Below are 19867 nucleotides of genomic sequence, written 5' to 3' on the forward strand. Positions count from 1 at the left end.
GATTGATTACATTGCAGCGAGCATGAAACAGTGGCAAAGCACTTTGCAGTTAAGCCATGAAAAGGACATTATTATTCCAGGGATAAAAATTCAGAGGAGGATATTCCAGGGTGACTCTGTCACTGCCGCTCTTTTGTCTTGCTCTTAAACCATTACACTGTCTGCTTAACAGATTAGGTCATGGCTATAGTTTGACTCCCAGAAAACAATAAAGTGTAAATACTTCTCATCTTACTTATGTAGATGATTTGAAACTGTATAGTTCATCAGATGAGGAACTGGAAGCACAACTGCAAGTGGTCAAAACTTTTTTAGATGATATAAGAATGTCATTTGGTCTTAATAAATGTGCAAAAGCAACCTTTAAAGCAAGAAATCTGCCAAAGGAGAGCAGGAAAGCTGCCCCAAAAGGTGTTGGATAGGTTGGACAGTAAAACAAAAAGGATGTTTCATGCTCATTAAATCATTTATAAAAAGCAATGTGTACCAAAATTATATATTCCCCATTCTAAAGGAGGTATGGGCCTCGTCAAAATTGATTACATGTATAGATCTGCAATCATGGGACTGCCTACATATCTGTTGACTTCACAAGACCCAAAAGTAGTGAAAGTTTTGAAACATAAGGAGGATGACTCCAAAATTACTTCCCTGCATAGTTTAGCAGAAACATATCGGTGTCAAGCAGACATGGAAATCAAACTAGAAGTAGATAAAAATTAGGCAGCAACTGAATGTGCCAAAAAACAAAAGAAAGAATCTAAGGTGAAGGATCAAATGAGAAGACAAGAAAAGTGGAAAATATATAAATATAGTTGCATAGGTTCATAGGTTCATAGGTTCATACTAGGCTATCTGCCCGAGGGCATTTACAAGCCTAGCCCATAGTTTTGTGGCTTACGCCACCCCTTTAGTATGGGGAACTATACCCATTATTTTGCTGTGCCTCTGTTGAGCAGTGACACTGAGGTAATCCCTGGGGTATATCTGCGATCTCCCATCCATTGGTCAAGATTTCTCTTGAACAAGGCCAGCGAGGTGCTCTGCCTCACATATACCGGGATTTTATTCCACAGCATAGGGAGTCTTTGGGTGATGAATCTATCCCTCCAGCACATCCTATTAATAGCCGTGTCGAGGTTTAAGTCTCCTGCCCTTGTGGCTCTGACGGATCTAGATTTTTTGAGGTGAAGCATATTCATCAAATCTGGGTTTGACATGGCCTTGTATGTTAGGCAAAGGTCACCTCTGAGCAAGCGGTAAGCGACTGAATAGAGCTGGAGTTCTTTCAGTCGGGCAGCATAGGACAGATGTTTGAGGCCCTTTATCCTTTTGGTGAGGAACTTTTGTGGCCTCTCCAGCTGCTGCAAGTGTCGGGTCAGATACATTCCGAATGGGGCATTGTACTCAATCATTGGTCTGATGAGTGATGAGTATAGGGAGACTATGACCTCCCTTGATCTAGATGAGAATCCCTTCATGATAAGGTGGGCAATGTAGAAGGTCTTCCTAACTACTTTAGCTACATGGGTGTCGAATGACAGACTACTATCAACCTGGGTCCCCAGGTCCCTGATAACTTCTTCTGTACTCAGTGGATTGCCACCTATTTGGTAGCTAGGGGTAACCTTGTTTTTCCCGAAGGGTATGACTATGCATTTTTGGCATTTAACTTTAGGCCATGGCTCTGGCACCAGTTATCCGTTTCTGTGAGACCCTTCTGAAGGATATCTGTGTCAGATGTGTTTTCTACTATGGCCCAGTTTGCAGTCATCTGCAAACTTTGTCAGCCATAACCCTCCTGTGTTTGCTTGTACTTGGAAAAGTAGATGCCAAACAAGAGTGGGCCCAGGACTGAGCCCTGTGGTACACCACTTGTGACAGGCTTTGAGTCTGACATGGCGCCAGCAACTCTGACCCTGTGGGTTCTGTCACTCAGCCAGTTTGCAACCCATCTTGTGATGTATGGGTTAACATTTAAGCTGATGAGTTTTTCAATGATACCCGAGTGGGGTATTGTATCAAAGGCCTTCGCCAGATCGAGGTAGGCTGTATGGACTGCCTTTCCCTCATCAATGGCTTTGGTGACTGTTTGAAAAAGTCAACCAAGTTTAGAAGGCATGATCTGCCTTTGACAAAGCCAAACTGGGATGGATCCAAAGTCTGCAAATTCCCTATGTCTTTATTTATGAGGTCCATTATGATCCTCTTCATGGCTTTGCAGATAAGGCTTGTCAAGCTAATGGGCTGGTAATTTCCAGGGTCGGTGGAGGCACCGCCTTTGTGAAGTGGGACCACAGTTGCAGTGCGCCACTCCATGGGTACGTATCCAGAGGTAAGACTATGATTAAACAGCTGTCCTAGCTGTGGGTTTAATTCCTCGTTGAGTTCGTGGAGCACACAGCCGGGGACACCATCAGGTCCCATGGATGCTGTGTTTTTGCTTTGGAGAGAGCAGTTCTCACTTGGGCGTTGGAGATGTTTGGGGGCTGCAATCGCTTGGTATAGATATCTCTCCTTTTGGGGGAGGGGAGAAGTTTGCACTGAACCTGTCAGCCAGTATGTTGGCAATGTCTGTAGGATCAGTAATCTTCACATCATTTTGAACTAGTTCTGCATATCTGGGAGTTTCCTCCCAGGTTTCTAACATAGCTAAAGAAGGCCTTATGATTGTCTTTTGAGTCTTTAGCTATTTTTCTCTCAAAATTTGCTTTGGATGATTTTATGAGAGCTCTTAGTTTTTACTTATAGTGATCAAGGGTGTCTTACCTTTTAAGGATTTTGCTCTATCTTGTAGTAGCTTCCTCCTTTTGTTGTAGAGTTTGTTTATGGCTGGGGTCCACCAGAGTGGATGCTTGCCTTTGGTACAAAGAGTCTTTGTTTTGCTTGGGATTGCCTTATCCATGCAGTCCTGCAGGTGCTGGTAGAAGGCATTTGTAAGTGATTCAGCGGCTTGAGTACTGTTTTCCGTCGGCTCGGGGGCCTTAAAGGAGACCACACTAGTCTTTAGAAGTGTGAAGTCGGCTTTCGAGAAGTTCTTTACTGTGGTCTTTTTATTTCAGGTGGGGTGGGATGAGGACCTCCAGCGAGATTAGTTTGTGATCTGATCTCACCAGTGAGGGTATACTTCGGTGTTGAACATTGTGCTCCCATGTTCGTGATGATGAGATCAAGTATGTTTTCTCCTCTTGTGGGGATGGTGACTAGTTGTTCCATGGCATTTGAGTTTATGAATTCCAGGAACTTTTGGGCTAGGGTGTTTGGGCTTGAGTAGTGTTCCCAGTCTATATTAGGGTAATTGAAGTCACCTAGTATGATGGTGTTTGGTGATACATTTATCCCCTCTAGTGTTTTCAGGAAGGCCATGTGAGGTTCCTGAGTTTGTGAGGGTGGCCTGTAACATGCTACAATTTGCAGAGCAGTCTTGCCTATGGTTAATTGCACCTGGATGGTCTCTGATGCATCGTGCGTTGCCACCAGTCTTGAGGTGTGGGTGTCTTTGATGAATATGGATACCTCTCCTTTCTTGGTATTGTCCGGATTTTGGGGCGGAACGCATGATAAGAGGTAAAACCTGATAGTGCTGGGGTGCTCTCAGGAGCCTTGAACCAGGTTTCTGTCACTGCACAGACATCGATGTTCTCCATACTGAGAAGGGCCTCGAGTGCGTGCATTTTGAGATTTAGACTTCTGGCATTGAGCAGCATTACCCTTAGTTTTTTCCTTTTTGTGTTCTAGGGTGGTAGGTTTAGAATTTGAGCCTTGCCTAAAAAAGGCACTATGGGGGTGGCAAGAGCCTTTGCCAATATCCGGAATCCCAGGGGTGACAGGTGCAAGCCGTCCCTTGCGAAGCAGCGTGGCTTGTCCAGCATGTCATCCCAGGCAGACAGACATTGGATCCCCTTTGAATGACACCAGAGTTTAAGCCAATTGTTAAAGCTGATCATCTTATCTCTGTATTGTGGCATCATTCTTGGTGAAGGTAGGATACTGCTCAAGGTCAGGGTCATACCTGCAAGTATAGAAACTCTTGAAATAACCTCATGTTAATCAGGATTGCATGCAGGAATGGTTAAGGAGAGATGAATTTAAAACAAAAGGCAAAAGGTTAATATTGACGGCCCAAAATAGGGGACAAAAGTAGCATTGATCATTGAAATTGCTACACCCACTGACTACAGTATCTTACGTACAGAATGACACAAAGTCATAAAATACCAGGATTTGCATACAGAAAAGAGGGCAGTGTGAAAGAAGGAAACCCAGACAGTTCCACTAGTAGTAGGAGCAACAGGTCTTAAAAAAGAATTTACAATCATACTTGGATATGTTACCGATACATGTAACTCCATATGAATTGCAGAAGAAGTCATTAATGGGCACATTGTGGCTAACTTCAAAGATTGAAATAGTACTAATTTCATGAACATTAATCATACTTTGACTTAGGAATGGGGTTAATTCCTTTCATGTTATTAGAAACCCAAAAGACTTGGATAAATTAAAAAAGAGAGACCAATTACTTGCTTTCCGATGACATTAAACTATACACTGGAATTAATGCCAACAGAGTTTATAATCATTTAGAAGAAAACTCAATCATGGCATTAGAACAAAAGGGTAATAAAACAAAGTTATTTGTAACAAAGGATCATTTGTTGTTAAGTAAAGTCATAGTAGACAACTGTAAAAAAGGAGGAAGAATCTAGGTATGGCATGGATAAAAGACTGCTTAGAAGTATATAACCTACACCCTACACTGATCGATTACATTACAGCGACCATGAAACAGTGGCAAACCACTTTTCAGTTAAGCCATGATAAAGGACAAATTATTATTTCAGAAATAAAAATTCAAAGATGGATATTACAGGGTGACTCTTTGTCACTGCTGCTATTTTGTCTTACCTTTAACCCATCAAGGTGTCTACTTAACAAATTAGGTTGTAGCTACAGTCTGGCTCTCAGAAAACAAAGTGTAAATACTTCTCATGTTCCTTTTGTAGGTGAGTTTAAATTGTATAGTACATCAGATGAGGAAATGAAAGCACAACTGCAAGTGGTCAAAACTTTTTCAGATGTTATAAGATTGTCAGCTGGTTTTGATAAATGTACAAAAGCAACCTTTAAAGCAGGAAAGCGGCAGCACCAACAAAACATCAGTTTGAGAGAGGAATGTTGTATAAAAGAACTCGAGCAGGAGGGAGTGTATAAATATTTGGGAACTGATAAAGGATCAACAATAAAACATGAACAAATATGAATAAAACTTAGTAAGGGATGTTTTAAAATTAATACTGAAAACAGTGTTGCTATCTAAGAATGAAGTCCAAGGTATAAACCAGTTTTCTCTTCCTGTCCTAACTTACAGTTTTGGAGTGAGTGACTGGCCCCAAAAGGTGTTGGATACATTGGACAGGAAAACACGAGGGATCCTTCATGCTCATCAGGTGATTTATATATAAATCAGAGCATACCAAGATTATATATTCTCTATTCTGAAGGAAGTATGGGCCTCCTTGAAATTGATTACATGTATCGATCTGTAATCGTGGGACTGCTTACATATCTGTTGACCTCACAAGATCAAAATGTAGTGAAAGTTTTGAAACATGAGGAGAATAAGTTTAAGATGACTTTTCTGCATAGTTTAGAATAAGCATATCTGTGTCAAGCAGGAATGGAAATCAAACCAAAATTTGATAAAAATCAGGCAGCAACTGAATGTGCCAAAAAACAAAAGAAAGGGTATAAGGCGAAGGATCAGATGAGAAGGCAAAATATGTGGAAAATGCATAAATGTAGTTGCAAGTATAGAAAACTCTTGGGACAATTTCATGTTAATCAAGACTGAATGCAGGAATGGTTAAGGAGAGGTGAATTTAAACCAAAAGAGGAAGGGTTAATATTGACGGGCCAAGATAGTGGACTACATACACATTGGTTTACAAAGTCCACTGAACATGTGGGAGAAAGACAAATGTAGGTTTTGTAGAACAGAATTGGAAACAGTCGCACAACTCAAAGGTTTCTAACAAAGAAAATCAAGAAGCTGTAGCATGTGTCTTGCACAGACAGACTAAAGCCCCTGTCAGTATACTACATGTTGTATAGACGTCTTAGGGGAGACTTATGCCTGGCCTACAGAGCAATCCAAGACCCAAACCTAATAAACTTGCTGCATATCAGTAAATCAAATGGGATTAGGGCTACCTGTTTCAGGGACCTTAATATGGCCTGTGACTTAAATAGGGCATGCTGGAAGGAGAGATTTATCTCCTAGCATCTGCCACATCTTTCCATTACCAACAGTTTATAAAATAGACTTGAGAAAAACAGATGTAGTAGTCCATGAAAAGAAGACAAAAGTAGCATAGATCATTGAAATTACTGCACCTATTGACTACAGTGTCTTAAGTAAAGAGCGAGACAAAGTCATAAAATAACAGGATTTGCAGGTAGAAATGAGGGCAATGTAGAAGAAGGATACCCAGATAGTTCCAATAGTAGTAGGAGCAATGGGTCTTATAAAAAAGAATTTGCAGTCATACTTAGATATGTTACTGATACATGTAACTCCACATGAATTGCAGGAGTCATTACTGGGCACATTGCGGGAACTGCGAAGAGCACTTCTGGCTAACATCAAAAATTGAAACAATACTAATTTCATGTACTTTAATCATACTTTGACTTTGGAATGGGGTCCATTCCCATCATAGTATTAGAAACCAAAAAGACTTGGAGAAATTAAAAAAGAGAGAGATACCACGGTTTTATAATGCAGAACTACTTGTATCACAACTCAAAATCAACAATAGGAAAACACTTTGTGAAGTGCCACGTGTGCACACTTATGCAACCAGCATATTGTATGTTTTTTATTTTTTATATTTTTTACCCCTAACAGATTTGTTTGTTTTTCAATTGAATTGTACAGATTATAGGTCACATTAAAGGTGGGAAAAGTTTTGAAATGATTTATTATGGTCTCATTTTTTTAGATCACAAAAACCTGGCATTTTAACAGGGGTGTGTAAACTTTTTATATCCACTGTATTATCCTGAAAAATGCCCTGCATTCAAAAAAAAAACATATTATTGACCAACACCCCCACAAGGGTCCTTCATTCCGGTGATACATTTCTACTAAGCACTACTAAAGCAAATAATTCATCAGGGAACACAGTATACCCAGTTACATATCCAGACTTTAGAACATCATCCCTACATAGGTAAGAATGAGTAACAAACTTCCAAGCTATAAAATCCTGCTCAAGCAATACCTTACACAATCCTGGTCATGCTCACGTTCATTACCAGGTTGACTCCTTTAGTGAATTCACAAACTTCTTGTTGCTTATCACTAACTTTTGCCCTCCTCTACTAGTTCACTACACCCCTAAAAACATTCCCTTCTGCACTCAAATCCGTACACTCCTTTTCAACCCACGTTAAACACCACCTCTCATCTTTATCTTTTTCTAACTACCCCCATCCACCTCTGTACCCCTCTAATGCATCCCTTGTATACTTGAGTTAAAACATTCTAGATACACCAATTTGGAATAGGCAGCCTAAAAAGAACTAAACCTATACCATGCTCTTTCAGTCACATGCTATTGCCACTATTCTATACACTATCAATGTCTCCCATCCCTTTCTGCATAATTTTAGAACTTACTTCATTATGTCTCTTGAACTCTTTACAAGCCTATACAATACTAAAATCTCCCTTCCTACATAATTTTTTAACTTACTTCATTACTTATCTTGAACTCCTTGCAAACCTTTCTTTATTGAAATGTAAGATTACTAATTTTGTTTACGTTTTCCCTTCTACAGTATCGATCCATTTACTTCCTGCAAGATTTTAGAGCTGCAAGAACTGTATAATGTAATTGTTGATGTAAATATGTTACTGTATATACCTGTCTTATAATTATGTTTCTTTCTTTATGAGAAATCTAACCATTGTTTTTCTGAGAACTGTCTGAAATTCACTTATAAATATAAATGTACTGTGATGGAGCTTTTCTCCTTAGGTGTCTGTTGAAAATAGACCTTGCCCAGTCGGACTTTGTCAACAAAGACAAATAAGTAAATAAATACATCAATATATAAATAATTTTTCTCCTGCAAACTAATAGTCTCTAATAGCATTTGATAAATGAAGAAGGAAAGAAGAAAAACAGCTAGCAACTTTGCAGATTCAAAGAGTACACTGATCAGACTGATCATTTCACTCATAATTGTGCTTGTTCCTTGTTTTCAGCTTAGAAAATAGTAGGGGAAAAATAAACAGGTAACTTTGCAAGTGCAAAAAAGACTTTGTTTCATGATTTTCTTCACTTTCTCGTGTTTTTCAAGTGTATCCACTTGCAAAATTCCTTGTCTGTAACTTAAACTGTAGACTTTACGCTAGACACCTACAAAATTATATAATCAGAAGTAGTTACTTCATTTGCTCTGCAACCTGTGGGTATCGGATCCTATCTCGGATCCGAGCCGGCAGCTTTCCAAGCTACAAGATCTGAGCTCCTAGCTCCTCCCCCTACCCATAATCCCCTGCTATGTGCTACATTACCTCAGATCATGTTTTGCCGCGGCTGAAGCAGCTACTTTTGAAGAGCTCCTTGGTTTTGGTGAGATTGAACCTTTTTCTTTTTCTGTCAAAAAAAAAAAAAAAAAAATTTTTCTAGTTGTGAGAGTGTGTAGTTTTCTGGGTTAGTTATCTATAGTGTAGTTTAGTTAGATATCTTTGTTCCCCTTTTCTAACTAGTTTTCTGGTAGTTCCCGCCTTTCACCCTCCCCCCTCTTAGTGTTTGGGTGTGTTCTTGGTGTGAGTGGTGTTATGGCTGAAGGGCCTAAGGTGGTGTTCTCGAAGTGTAGTGAGTGTGGCCATAAGCTTTCTCCGGCGGATGGCCACACTCAGTGCGTTTTATGCTTGGGGGCGGCCCACTTGTCATCGGCCTGCACAATCTGCGCGGCCTTTAATCCCCGAGCTATCAGGGACAGGAAGAACAAGCTGATCCTGGCGGGCTTGTTGCCTCAGGAATCGGCTTCTTCTTCCTCCCCCTCTCAGGCACAGGCTGTCTCGGCAGCCCTCGTGCCTTTTGTGCCCCCGACTCAACCTGGGACTCAACCTCCCTCTTTGGTTGTGAGTTCGGGGGATTCAGGTACCTCCACTACGGTGGAGAAAAGGCATAAGGACAAGGGACATAAGTCCCACAAAAGGCGGGCTGAGACTCAACCCTCAGACCCGCCGTCTAAACTGGCTAGGTCTCCCTTGAGGGTCTCCGGATCCTCCCCCTCTCGGCTCTGTTCACCTCATTTTTCTCCGGAGCTGGAGGAGGAGGATCGGTCTCCCTCGAGGTCGTCGAGGCGGCCCTCCCGACCCACCTCGACGACTTCTTCAAGATCAACCAGAAGCCTCACTGAAGCAGATATGGATCGGATGATGCGCTGATTCATCCAGACCCAAATGCAGCTGGGGGTGCTCTTGCCTCCCCCCCCCTCTGGGCGGGAGCGCGGCTCCCATGTTTGCTCCAATTACTCCTTCTCCGACCCGTTTTCGGTTCTCGGAGTTATCGGATCCGGGCCCTTTCGGAACCGGAGATTCGTCGGCGCCAATAGCTCCGGTCGCTTCGACGCCGACTGTGCCTTCGAGTCTGTCGGATCCGAGCTCTCGGGGCCGAGGGCTGAGCATCGGATCTGGGGGAGCTGGAGTGTCTTTGGCTCCGTTGGGTTCGGAGCACACCTCTCTCTCGGCTCCGACCCCGATCCCTACCTCGGAGCCGAGGAGATTGCTCTCGGAGCCTGGCGAGAGTAGCTCTCCTTCGGCTTTTGAGGTTGTGGAGAGGGTACTGTTGAGGACCTCCAGGTCCCCGGTTTGGGCGTTGGATCCTCCTGTACCCCCGCTGCATGTGGGTCTGTCCTCCATCATCCGACCATCGGGACAGACTGCTCAAGCCCTCCAGTTGGTTCCCTTGGAGGAACAGGACCCCGTTGACGAGCCCTCTTCGGACAGTCCCACCGAGGAGGTCCCTCGTAAACGTTGGTGCAAGAGGAGGCACCTGGACTCCCCCGAGTCCGTTACAACCGACATGGATTTAGATGAAGGGAAAGGTTCCCCAAGGTCACCCCCCGAGGATGTCTCCTTCGGAGACATCATGGAAATGTTGCGTATTAGAGGGGGGTGGTCTGCCCAAAAACCTTCCGTGGATGAATCCGTGTTCCTGGATGCATTTGAGGCAGGCCCTTCTACCTCCTGGGTGTCCCCTCCGGCTGATCCCCTGGTAGACCTCATTACTACCGGGGCGTGGAAGGAGCCCGACACCGTGGAGCCTATCCCGAAGCGACCCGACAAGATCCTTAGCCCCCCAGTGGATAGACTGTCTTGGGCCAAGGGAACCCCCTTGGATGCCATGTTAGTGGCGGCTGCCACCAAGAGAGAACTCGCGCAGGAGAGTTCTTTGGTTCACCCGCCAGATAAGGAATCTCGGGCACTCGACCGCATTGGGAAGCGGATGTTTAGTTCAGCGACCTTTTCTGTAAGGGCGATGAACTATATGGCACATACCATTAGGCTGCAACGAGACTTAATTAAGGAATACGCTGCAGCCCCCCCGGAGTCCATGTCAGTCGAGGACAAAAAAGTGTTCTCGACTCGTATGGCCACTCTGAAATCCATCTCTAACACGTCCATGCGTCTACTCTCCCATGCCACGGAGGGAGCCGCTAGGGCCAGCGGAGCCGGGGTCGTCTTGTGACGTCACTCCTGGCTCCATCTTTGCGATTTCGCGGATCCCTTCAAGGTGTCCTTCGCGAATGCACCCTTTGACGGATCTTCACTCTTCGGCAAGACCGTTCGCGAGACGCTGGTCCAAAGCGAGAAGGATGGGAAGACGCTGTCTGCCATCGGGGTCCACTTCTCTAATCCCCAACGATCCTTTTCTAGGAATCAGAGGGGACAAAAGAAGCTGTGGTTCCGTAAGTCCCAGCAATCCCATCCAGCTTCGGACCCCTCATCCTCTAGAGGTAGAGGAGGACAAGGAGGACGCCGGCCCAGAGGCAGAGGGGGACCGCTTAACTTCGGGTCCAGGGAACCCTTCCCGGATAGACCCGCGCAGCAGCCCTGAGGGCTTACCCGGCTGTCCCCCTCTGGAGGCAGTTGGGGGGCGGTTGTCGGAGCACCTGTCAAACTGGGAGTCCATTACGACAGATCGACGGGTGCTCCGCATCATATCCAGAGGTTATACCATCCCCTTCATAAACCACCCTCCCTTGACCAGACACCTCCTCGATGTTCCATCCGATCGAAGGGAGGCAGCAGCTTCAGAAGTCCTGAAGTTGCTAGAAAAAAGAGCCATCCAGCCCGTCCCCCCAGACCAGTCCGGATTGGGTTATTACTCCAGGTTCTTTTTAGTGCCAAAAAAGACGGGGGACCTAAGACCCATTCTAGACCTCTCCGCTTTGAACCTGTTCATTCCCAAAGAAAAATTCCGGATGGTCATCCTCCAATCTATTCTCCCCCTTCTGCGGCAGAACGACTGGATGTGCTCTGTAGACCTCAAGGATGCATACTACCACATCTTGATGGACAGACAATCCAGAAGGTTTCTCCGCTTCCGGCTGGGAGCCAGTCATTACCAGTTCAGGGTTCTCCCGTTCGGCCTCACCTCAGCCCCCAGGGTGTTCACTAAGGTCATGGCAGTGGTTGCAGCCCACCTGAGACTTCAGGGCATTCAGGTCTTCCCGTACCTAGATGACTGGCTCCTTACTGCCACCAACAGGCATCAGCTCTGCGGGGCAAGAGATTATGCTCTGACCCTTGCCCAGAGCTTAGGCATCTCTGTAAACCTCCAGAAATCCTCTCTTTGCCCCGTACAGGTCCTGGAGTTCATAGGGGCCAAGTTAGATACCCGCATTTCCCGAGCTATGCTAACTGCGGACAGGCTAAACAGCTTGTCATGTCAGGTGCTAATTCTTCTTCAAAGTCCGGCCCCAGAGGCGGAATTAGTTCTGAGGGCACTAGGATCTATGGCAGCAGCGATCAGTCTCGCCCTTCACGCGCGTCTGCGAATGAAGATTCTGCAGTGGACCCTACAAGTTCAGTGGTCCCTGCTACTCCATCCGTTGAATACTCCGATTCCTCTGAGCAGAGTTTGCAGGCACTCCCTTCTTTGGTGGCTCCACGCCCCAGAGCTGAGGGAAGGGAGGCTTTTTGTTGTCCCCCCCCCCAAGCCACGCTGACCATGGACGCTTCTTGCCTCAGGTGGGGGGGCCATTGTTCAGGCAGAACCGTGCAAGGCACGTGGACTCCCCTGGAGACCGCTTTGCATATCAATGTCCTAGAGATGAGGGCGGTGCTTCTAGCGTTGCAAGCTCTCCACAACCTTCTACCTCTGGGGACTATTGCAATCCAGACAGACAACATGTCAGTTGTCTGGTACATAAACAAGCAAGGAGGAACCAGATCCTACCCACTTTGCCGGGAGGCTATGAGAGTGTGGGAATGGGCGATATCCACCAACTGCTTTCTGGTAGCAATGCACATTCCGGGTCGGTCCAACATTTTGGCAGACAAACTGAGCAGAGTGATTCTCACTCCATACGAGTGGTCTCTCAATCCATCAGTTGCGAAGCAGATCTTCCGCAAATGGGGTTGGCCTTGCTGCGATCTTTTTGCTTCTCCCTTAAACACAAAATGCAGTGAGTACTTCGCAATACTTCCCCCTGAAGGGGAGAATCCCAGAGATGCTCTAGTCCATGCTTGGCTGCCCGGTCTACTTTATGCTTATCCCCCCCTTCCGCTCATGACCAAGTTCATACAGAAAGCCCGTCAGTTGGGGAGCAGAGTTATCCTCATAGCCCCATTCTGGCCTCGCCAGATCTGGTTCACTTACCTGCGGTCTCGCAGTGTATCTCCGCCATGGATACTGGATCCCATTCCAGACCTGATTTCGCATCCGGCGAGATACCAACCCCCAAACCTGGTGAACCTCAAGCTTGCGGCTTGGTTGCTCCAGTTCCACTGATGGCTAGGACTCCCGGTATCTCATCTCCTGTTAAGGCCATTCTAGTCGCAGCACATAAGCCGACTACTAGGAAGATTTACTACAGCAAATGGAAACGTTTCTCTGTCTGGGCTAAAGATAGAGGCCTGGATCCATTTACAGTTCCTATTCCTACTATTCTAGACTTCCTGTCGCTGATATTTAGACAAGGAGAAAGTGCTTCTACAGTTAAAGTGCAATTGGCAGCCATCTCCCATTTCCATGTGGGAGACTGACTAGGATCTTTGGCTTCTACAAAATTATGTAAAACCTTCTTGCGGGGCGTTTTCCTCTTGAAGCCTCTGGTGAAAGTGGTGGTGCCTCCATGGGATTTGACCTTAGTCTTACAAGCCTTGACAGGCCCTCCCTTTGAACCCGCAGCTTCGATTCCATTAAAATTCTTGTCCTGGAAAACAGCCTTTTTGGTGGCCATTACTTCAGCCAAAAGGGTGTCAGAACTTCAAGCTTTATGTATGAAGCATCCTTATCTCATTTTTCACAAGGATAGAGTGTTCCTCAGGACTAAAACGTCATTATTACCTAAGGTGGCTTCGGAGTCAAATATCAATCAATCAATAAACTTACCCGTGTTCTTCCCAAATTTTCAGAATAGAGGAGAATACAAATTGCATACGTTCCATCTGAGTAGGTACTTTATTTGTCTGCAACCGACCCCCCCTGCCATCCCCCGAACCTTTCTGGATTCCTGATCACCAAAGAAATCTTTGTTCTGCTTTAGGACAGTTATCTGGTGTTACTTCCTCTATCGAAGGTAGGAGTTGTGTAAGAGGCAAAAAAATTCGATCTGAGGTAATGTAGCACATAGCAGGGGATTATGGGTAGGGGGAGGAGCTAGGAGCTTGGATCTTGTAGCTTGGAAAGCTGCCGGCTCGGATCCGAGATCGGATCCGATACCCACAGGTTGCAGACAAATGAAGTACCTACTCAGATGGAACGTTATGGTGAGTACATAACTTCCTTTTATTTCTACTTACAACATGATCACTATACTTTTATATCCCCCAGCAGCCTGGTATCACAACATTAGATTAATGTTAACTTGCTTTTTTCCTGTTTTTCTTATTTTGTTACAGTTTAAAGTATAGATACATTCCAGGTAAGAAAAAATATTTTTCTTTGGTATCACTAGCATATGCAGTCATGGAGAAAACTCCTATACATTACATCTAAAAACCTCTGACTGCAGTAATATAAAGGACTGCTTTACAGTATAACATGCAATTTACACAATAAAGTTTTTTTTTTTTACAAAAATACTAAGGGTAAAACTTTTTTTTAACTCACAGCTACTTCTTCAGTCCCTTCAGTGTGCTTTTAAACATTAATGGCATGAAAGGGGGTGTATGCTTTAGAGTCCACACACCAGTTACACAGTGAACAAACTTCAAGTCTCTTTTTAGCCACAACTTGCACAACCACAATTAACATTTGTGAACTGAATCTACCGTGATTGATTTTTTTTAATTTCTTCCTTTCATTATTTTTTTAATTTAAAGTTATTGCTGCACTTCCTGATCATCTCGACCTCTCAACTCCAGTCTTTGTTCAAGTGCAAGGCGCTCATGATTCTTATAGTCAGCTCCTTGCCTTTTTTTTATTTTTTTGTTTTTTTTTTACTTTTTTCTTAGGTTGCTGAAGCATTTTCCTTTAGAACAGTGGAAAAGGTTTCATTGGCAAAGCCCTCTATGAGTTTTGTTATTGTGAGAACAATGAGAAGCACAGTCCATTCAGCTTGCTAGATCATACCTTGTTGGCTACACTTTAGTAACCCCTTACCCTGTGCTGCATCCAAAAATTTCTTTAGTCCTCCAAAGACAACTGGATGTAGGAACCTGATTCTCGCTCCTGCCTGTCGACATCCTGTGATTGCCAGGGTAGACTCACTTCTCTTCTGCCTGGTGTACAATGAACAATCATTTTCCACAAATGCTTTGGTGTCTCCCATTTTTTAATATTTTCCCTTCTACCAGAATATAGTAAAGGGCAGCTCTTTCTGCTAGTGTGATTGAATCTTTACTATTACATGACTTAACTGTTTTTCTTGGCCAGGTTTGGATCATGCATACAGTGTGCTTTCTCAATGAATGATTCCTGCTGTGGAACACCAGTCCAGTTGCGTATTTGTGCTTTCATAAAATGAATGCAGTATTTTCCATTCAGTTTCTCTGTTATAGTAGAGTATCTATTCTCTTATGTGTGCTCAGTCTTCTATTTTTTAAACAGTTCTTCTTGAGAAGCTTCATAGTCATCCATTGCTTCCTTCATCTTGTCCATTTACTTCTGCAGTTTTGTTAGCTTATCTGAATAACTACTTAAACTTTCTTTTATTGTTTTCAGCCTTTTGCCATTTAATTGTATATATTTATACAGTGTATCACTTACTGTAAACACCTCTGAGTGCATTTGATTGACTTTTTCCTCTAAATTACTGAAAGCTATCTCCTGTACCAAAGCTGAAATTTGAACTACTTTTTGCTGAAGAGTGGCAAGATCCTTATCATCCAGAGCTTTTTCTTCTCCATTTCTGACTGAAGAACTCTTACTTTTTTCAGGTTTCTTCTTTGCTGCATCCAGATAGTGTATTTACTAGCCAGTAACTTAATTTTTCCCAAAAATATAACTTTTACTGGATTTTATAATTATTTTTCACTTTCCACACAGGGAGAGCTGTAATTACCCTGCTGCTTAATGTACAGCTATCTTGGAAGTTCCCAGTGGACACTGAAAGCATTAAGAAACTGGGCAATTTATCTAGACTAAGGACACTAATGAGTTACAGTGAAAGAGTAACTTCTTGTTATAGTGAATGAATTGTAATTATATGGAACAATACCTGGCAGTATCAAAGAAAGAAGAACATTAACAATGCATTTATGGGAACTGCAGAGATGCATGGGAGATTTAAAAATTGATTAGTTGTGTGGCATCTGTGAGGATTCTACTGCATATTATGTATGTTATCATCGCCCCCTTTTCCCATTTTGATGTAGGGTCAGAATGTCACATCAGGATTAGCCTATTCACCAAATCACCTAGATCCAATGTTTACATCACTGGGTTTCTACACCTGACACTGTATATATAGAGGTAAAAAAATAGTATAAACAAGAACTGTTTTTCCAGGTATGTTGTTTTCTAAAATAAAAGAACATAAAGTAACTCAAGAAGAAATTACATTATGGAAAGCAGTGAAAAATCAATTTTATTAAAAGATCTGGTAAACTAATCCCTGTACATTTTCTTACAACAGTCATAACAGGGAAAGCAGTTTGATACATTTCTTGAATGTGTCGCAGTCACAGAATTGATCTTTAAAAAAGTAAAGAATTAGGCAGTTTGTTTAGCCATCAAATGGAATAGATCGTGATACTTTATCAACAACATGTAAAGTAAGCATATTTTGTAGAACAACTAATTTTTATGTTTGGATGCTGTGGTCTTGTATTACTTCAGAAATGTGTAGCACATTATATATTTATACATTTGAACCGAATTGTCATGTTTGTCACTGTCCAATCTATCAAGCTCATGTTTGAGTTATCTTATTGGGGGGGCGCAGTAGTGCAGCAGTTAGAGTTGTCACCTCACAGCAGGAGGTTCTCCAGTTAAATTCTCAGCTAGGGTGCCTTCTGTGTGGAGTCTGCATGGCCTCCCTGAGTTTGTGTGGATTTCCTCTGGGTGCTTCGGTTTCCTCCCACATTCCAATTCATGGTATCTGGAGCATTTCTCCCTGGCCCAGTTGGACATTCCTGGTAAACAAACTTTAAATAAATAAATTATCCTTTTCTTTCGACTCTTGTGTATATATTTTGCATCAAGTGAGTTATTCCTTTGTTTTTGTCCTGCATTGCAGGTGCATGCATTAACTTAAAGGTAAACCACTGTGACACAATGTCAAATATGTTTTTATGAGCACTGGTCAGAAGACTGACTTGATGACTGTAGAAATGTTTATGCTGCATGTTCTTAGTAGAGCTGCTTTAGAAATTTTATCTGTTCTGTGAAAATGTACAACACATCATGTATGGAATTTTAATTATTCTTTCTGTGGCTGGACATACAAATTATTTATTATTTTTTTCACAGGGGAATTTTTATCATTTATAAAGATGGGGATGTTAATCATCCAGTGATCAAAGAAAGAATTTGGATTAATAGTGATTTCAACTTTGACAACGTACTGACTGCAATGATGGCATTATTTACAGTATCCACATTTGAAGGCTGGCCTGCGTAAGTTATTTTTAACATTATGTAGTCATTGTTAGGACTATAGAAATGATACTAGTTAAGTAATCACAGGGACCATAAGAGATATACTTAAAAGTTCTTAACACCCTTTACAAGCACTTAATTGTGTTTACCTCCCAAATAAGGCAGGTCATGCAACAATTACAAGCTCATCCCTGTAGCACACTCTACAACAAAGACATTGAAAAACATCCTGCAGCTCACTTGCTGGCAATATTTAGTAGTTTTCTGTGTAAGTCAAAGATCTTCCTGGAGTGGTCGTGTGTGCATGCATATGTATATGTGGTATTTATTAACTTTGTAACCACAGTATTCACTGGAAAATGATCTTTAGGTTATATGTCTGTAAACATAATGTTATTCTTGTATTCAGCTATCTGGTTTCAGAGTATTTGGGTGGGTTAGAGAATATTGAACCTTATTTTATTTATCTGTTGTGAATTCCAATGCATAACGCCAAATTCGTAAAGGTTACCACAAAGTGTGCACTATGTGTACAGTTAGAGTAGCTTTTCTGAGTGAACAGAGAGCACAAGCTTAGAGTTATTCTTTGTGGTAACCTTTGTGATTCTGGCCAATAGATTGGACTGAAAACGTGGCTGTTGTTGGCTTCATTCAAGCAGTGGGTTTGTTTCCACTGTTAAGACTTTGCATCCTCTCTGCTTACAAGTTCAGTATGTAATATAATATGGTATAGTGTAATATAGTATTTATTTATTTATTCTTTGTTGTCTGTGTTAATCCCACTAGGCTGGTGGCTTCTTTACAGGGAAAACCTGAGGTAGAATTTGTAGAACTAGGGGAAATTTGCCTAGGGCATCAAGGAGCTTCCCCTGCTTTTGGGGGCTGTTGGATGGTGCCAGATGGCTCCTACAGAAACAAGGAAGAGGGGAGAAAGCTATGGAAAGTTTGAAGGTGGGTGGAAAATGAGAATTTGGAGAAAAAGTTGTTTGATACAGAATGCAGATATAAAGATTCCTGTGTAGTGGATGATACAAATGAACATCATTTAGCTGTCTTAATGGAGATTAAAGTAAATGAGTCTCTTGGAATCAGGAGGGCTTGAAGTGAGGAAGAGATTTGAAAAAGAAATTGCTGTTAGTGAATTGGCGGAAGTACCTATGAAAATAAATGTTGATTCAGTGTCAGACCCAGATGGTATATGGTATGGTATGTACAAGAAATGAATGGACTAGCAAAGAGAGTATTTTGTGAAAACATTGAATAAATGAATGGTTACAGAAGGGTTTGTTTATGAAGAGTTATGTAGTAGGATATCAAAATGTATATGCAAGTACGATGAAAAGAATGTAGTAAAAAAATTGATGACCTATCTCACTAAACACAGATTATAATTTGTTATGGAAATAATACAGAGGAGAATGGAAGTAAGGATGAGGGATATTATGGAAGAAAGTATATATGATATAAAAGGGAAGGGACGTCAGTTATTATTGGTTGTGAGTGAAGCTGTGGATTATGCTATAAATAAAAGGGAGGATGTATAACTTATGGTACATTATATTGGCAAGGCATTTGATACAGTAGTATATGATGCTTTGTGAGGTGTTATGGAGAAGTATGGGATAGGTAATAGAATTAGGAGTGTGTGCATACCAGTATATCAGAGTAATAGAGTGGGAGAGTGTTAGTGAATGGGTGGCTGAGTACAGAATATGAGTGAAGTGTAGTAATTAAGACTAGGATGTCCCATGACTGGAATGTTGTTTACATTGGTAGTGAATACAATAGACAGTGAAGTAGCTTATAAAATGAAAGATGTTAGATATGTGATGCAAATGAAGGTGGTGTTACCAATAGTTTTAACATATGCAGACAATATAGTTGTAGTTCCTAAGAACAAAGTATGGATGTGGGAAATGTTGGTTTGTTTGAATGGATGTTTAAAGGAAATGGAAATTACTTTGAATTGAACTTTGGATGAAATGGTGAAAATGGGTGTACATGTGTAATTTTTCAATGAATAAAATGTCTTTGCTAGGAATAAAATTTGAGTAAAATGATGTAGTTATGTGCAATGGAAAGGTGTGATAAAAGAAATATAAGAAATATGTCTTTTGTGGAGAAAGTGTAGATTAGCATTCATGAAAAAGGTTTATCTGTTGCATTTGGTATTAATGGAAAAATAGCATATATATCAAGTGTTTTCTTTCATAAGGGGTTAAAGATTAAACCTAGTGAAAAGAGGTGTGTTGTATACAAGTGAAGACGAAGGGAGGATTGTGGTTACTAAATCCAGTTGTTTATTCTGCTTCTTTAAACTTGTATAGAGTATTAAAGTGGGTAAAGGAAAATAATGAGAATTTAATATTTAAAATGTTTAAATAAAAGTATAAAATATCTTGGAGATTATGAGAATAATAAAAGAGAAAAAGAATATGCAAATGAAAAAAATAAAAATTATCATGAAAAAATACAAACATGGAGTAAAAACTGATGATATGGAGAAAAATAGAAGGATGTGTTATATAAATGTGATGAAACAATATTATTATGTACATCCATGGGAAATTTTA

General features: G+C 41.9%; 1 protein-coding gene across 1 annotated transcript in view; it reads left to right on the forward strand.

The window, feature by feature from the left end:
- CACNA1D (calcium voltage-gated channel subunit alpha1 D) overlaps nucleotides 1-19867 on the forward strand; it is a 5051180-nt gene that overhangs the window by 3039636 nt on the left and 1991677 nt on the right. Inside the window, exon 26 of the mRNA XM_044077483.1 lies at nucleotides 17166-17312. Coding sequence (XP_043933418.1) covers nucleotides 17166-17312 — 147 coding nt within the window. The remainder of the gene's footprint in view (nucleotides 1-17165; nucleotides 17313-19867) is intronic.

The sequence above is a fragment of the Protopterus annectens genome, chromosome 7.part0 (assembly GCF_019279795.1).
Source record: "Protopterus annectens isolate FY-2018-M chromosome 7.part0, PAN1.0, whole genome shotgun sequence".
Lineage (NCBI taxonomy): Eukaryota > Metazoa > Chordata > Ceratodontiformes > Protopteridae > Protopterus > Protopterus annectens.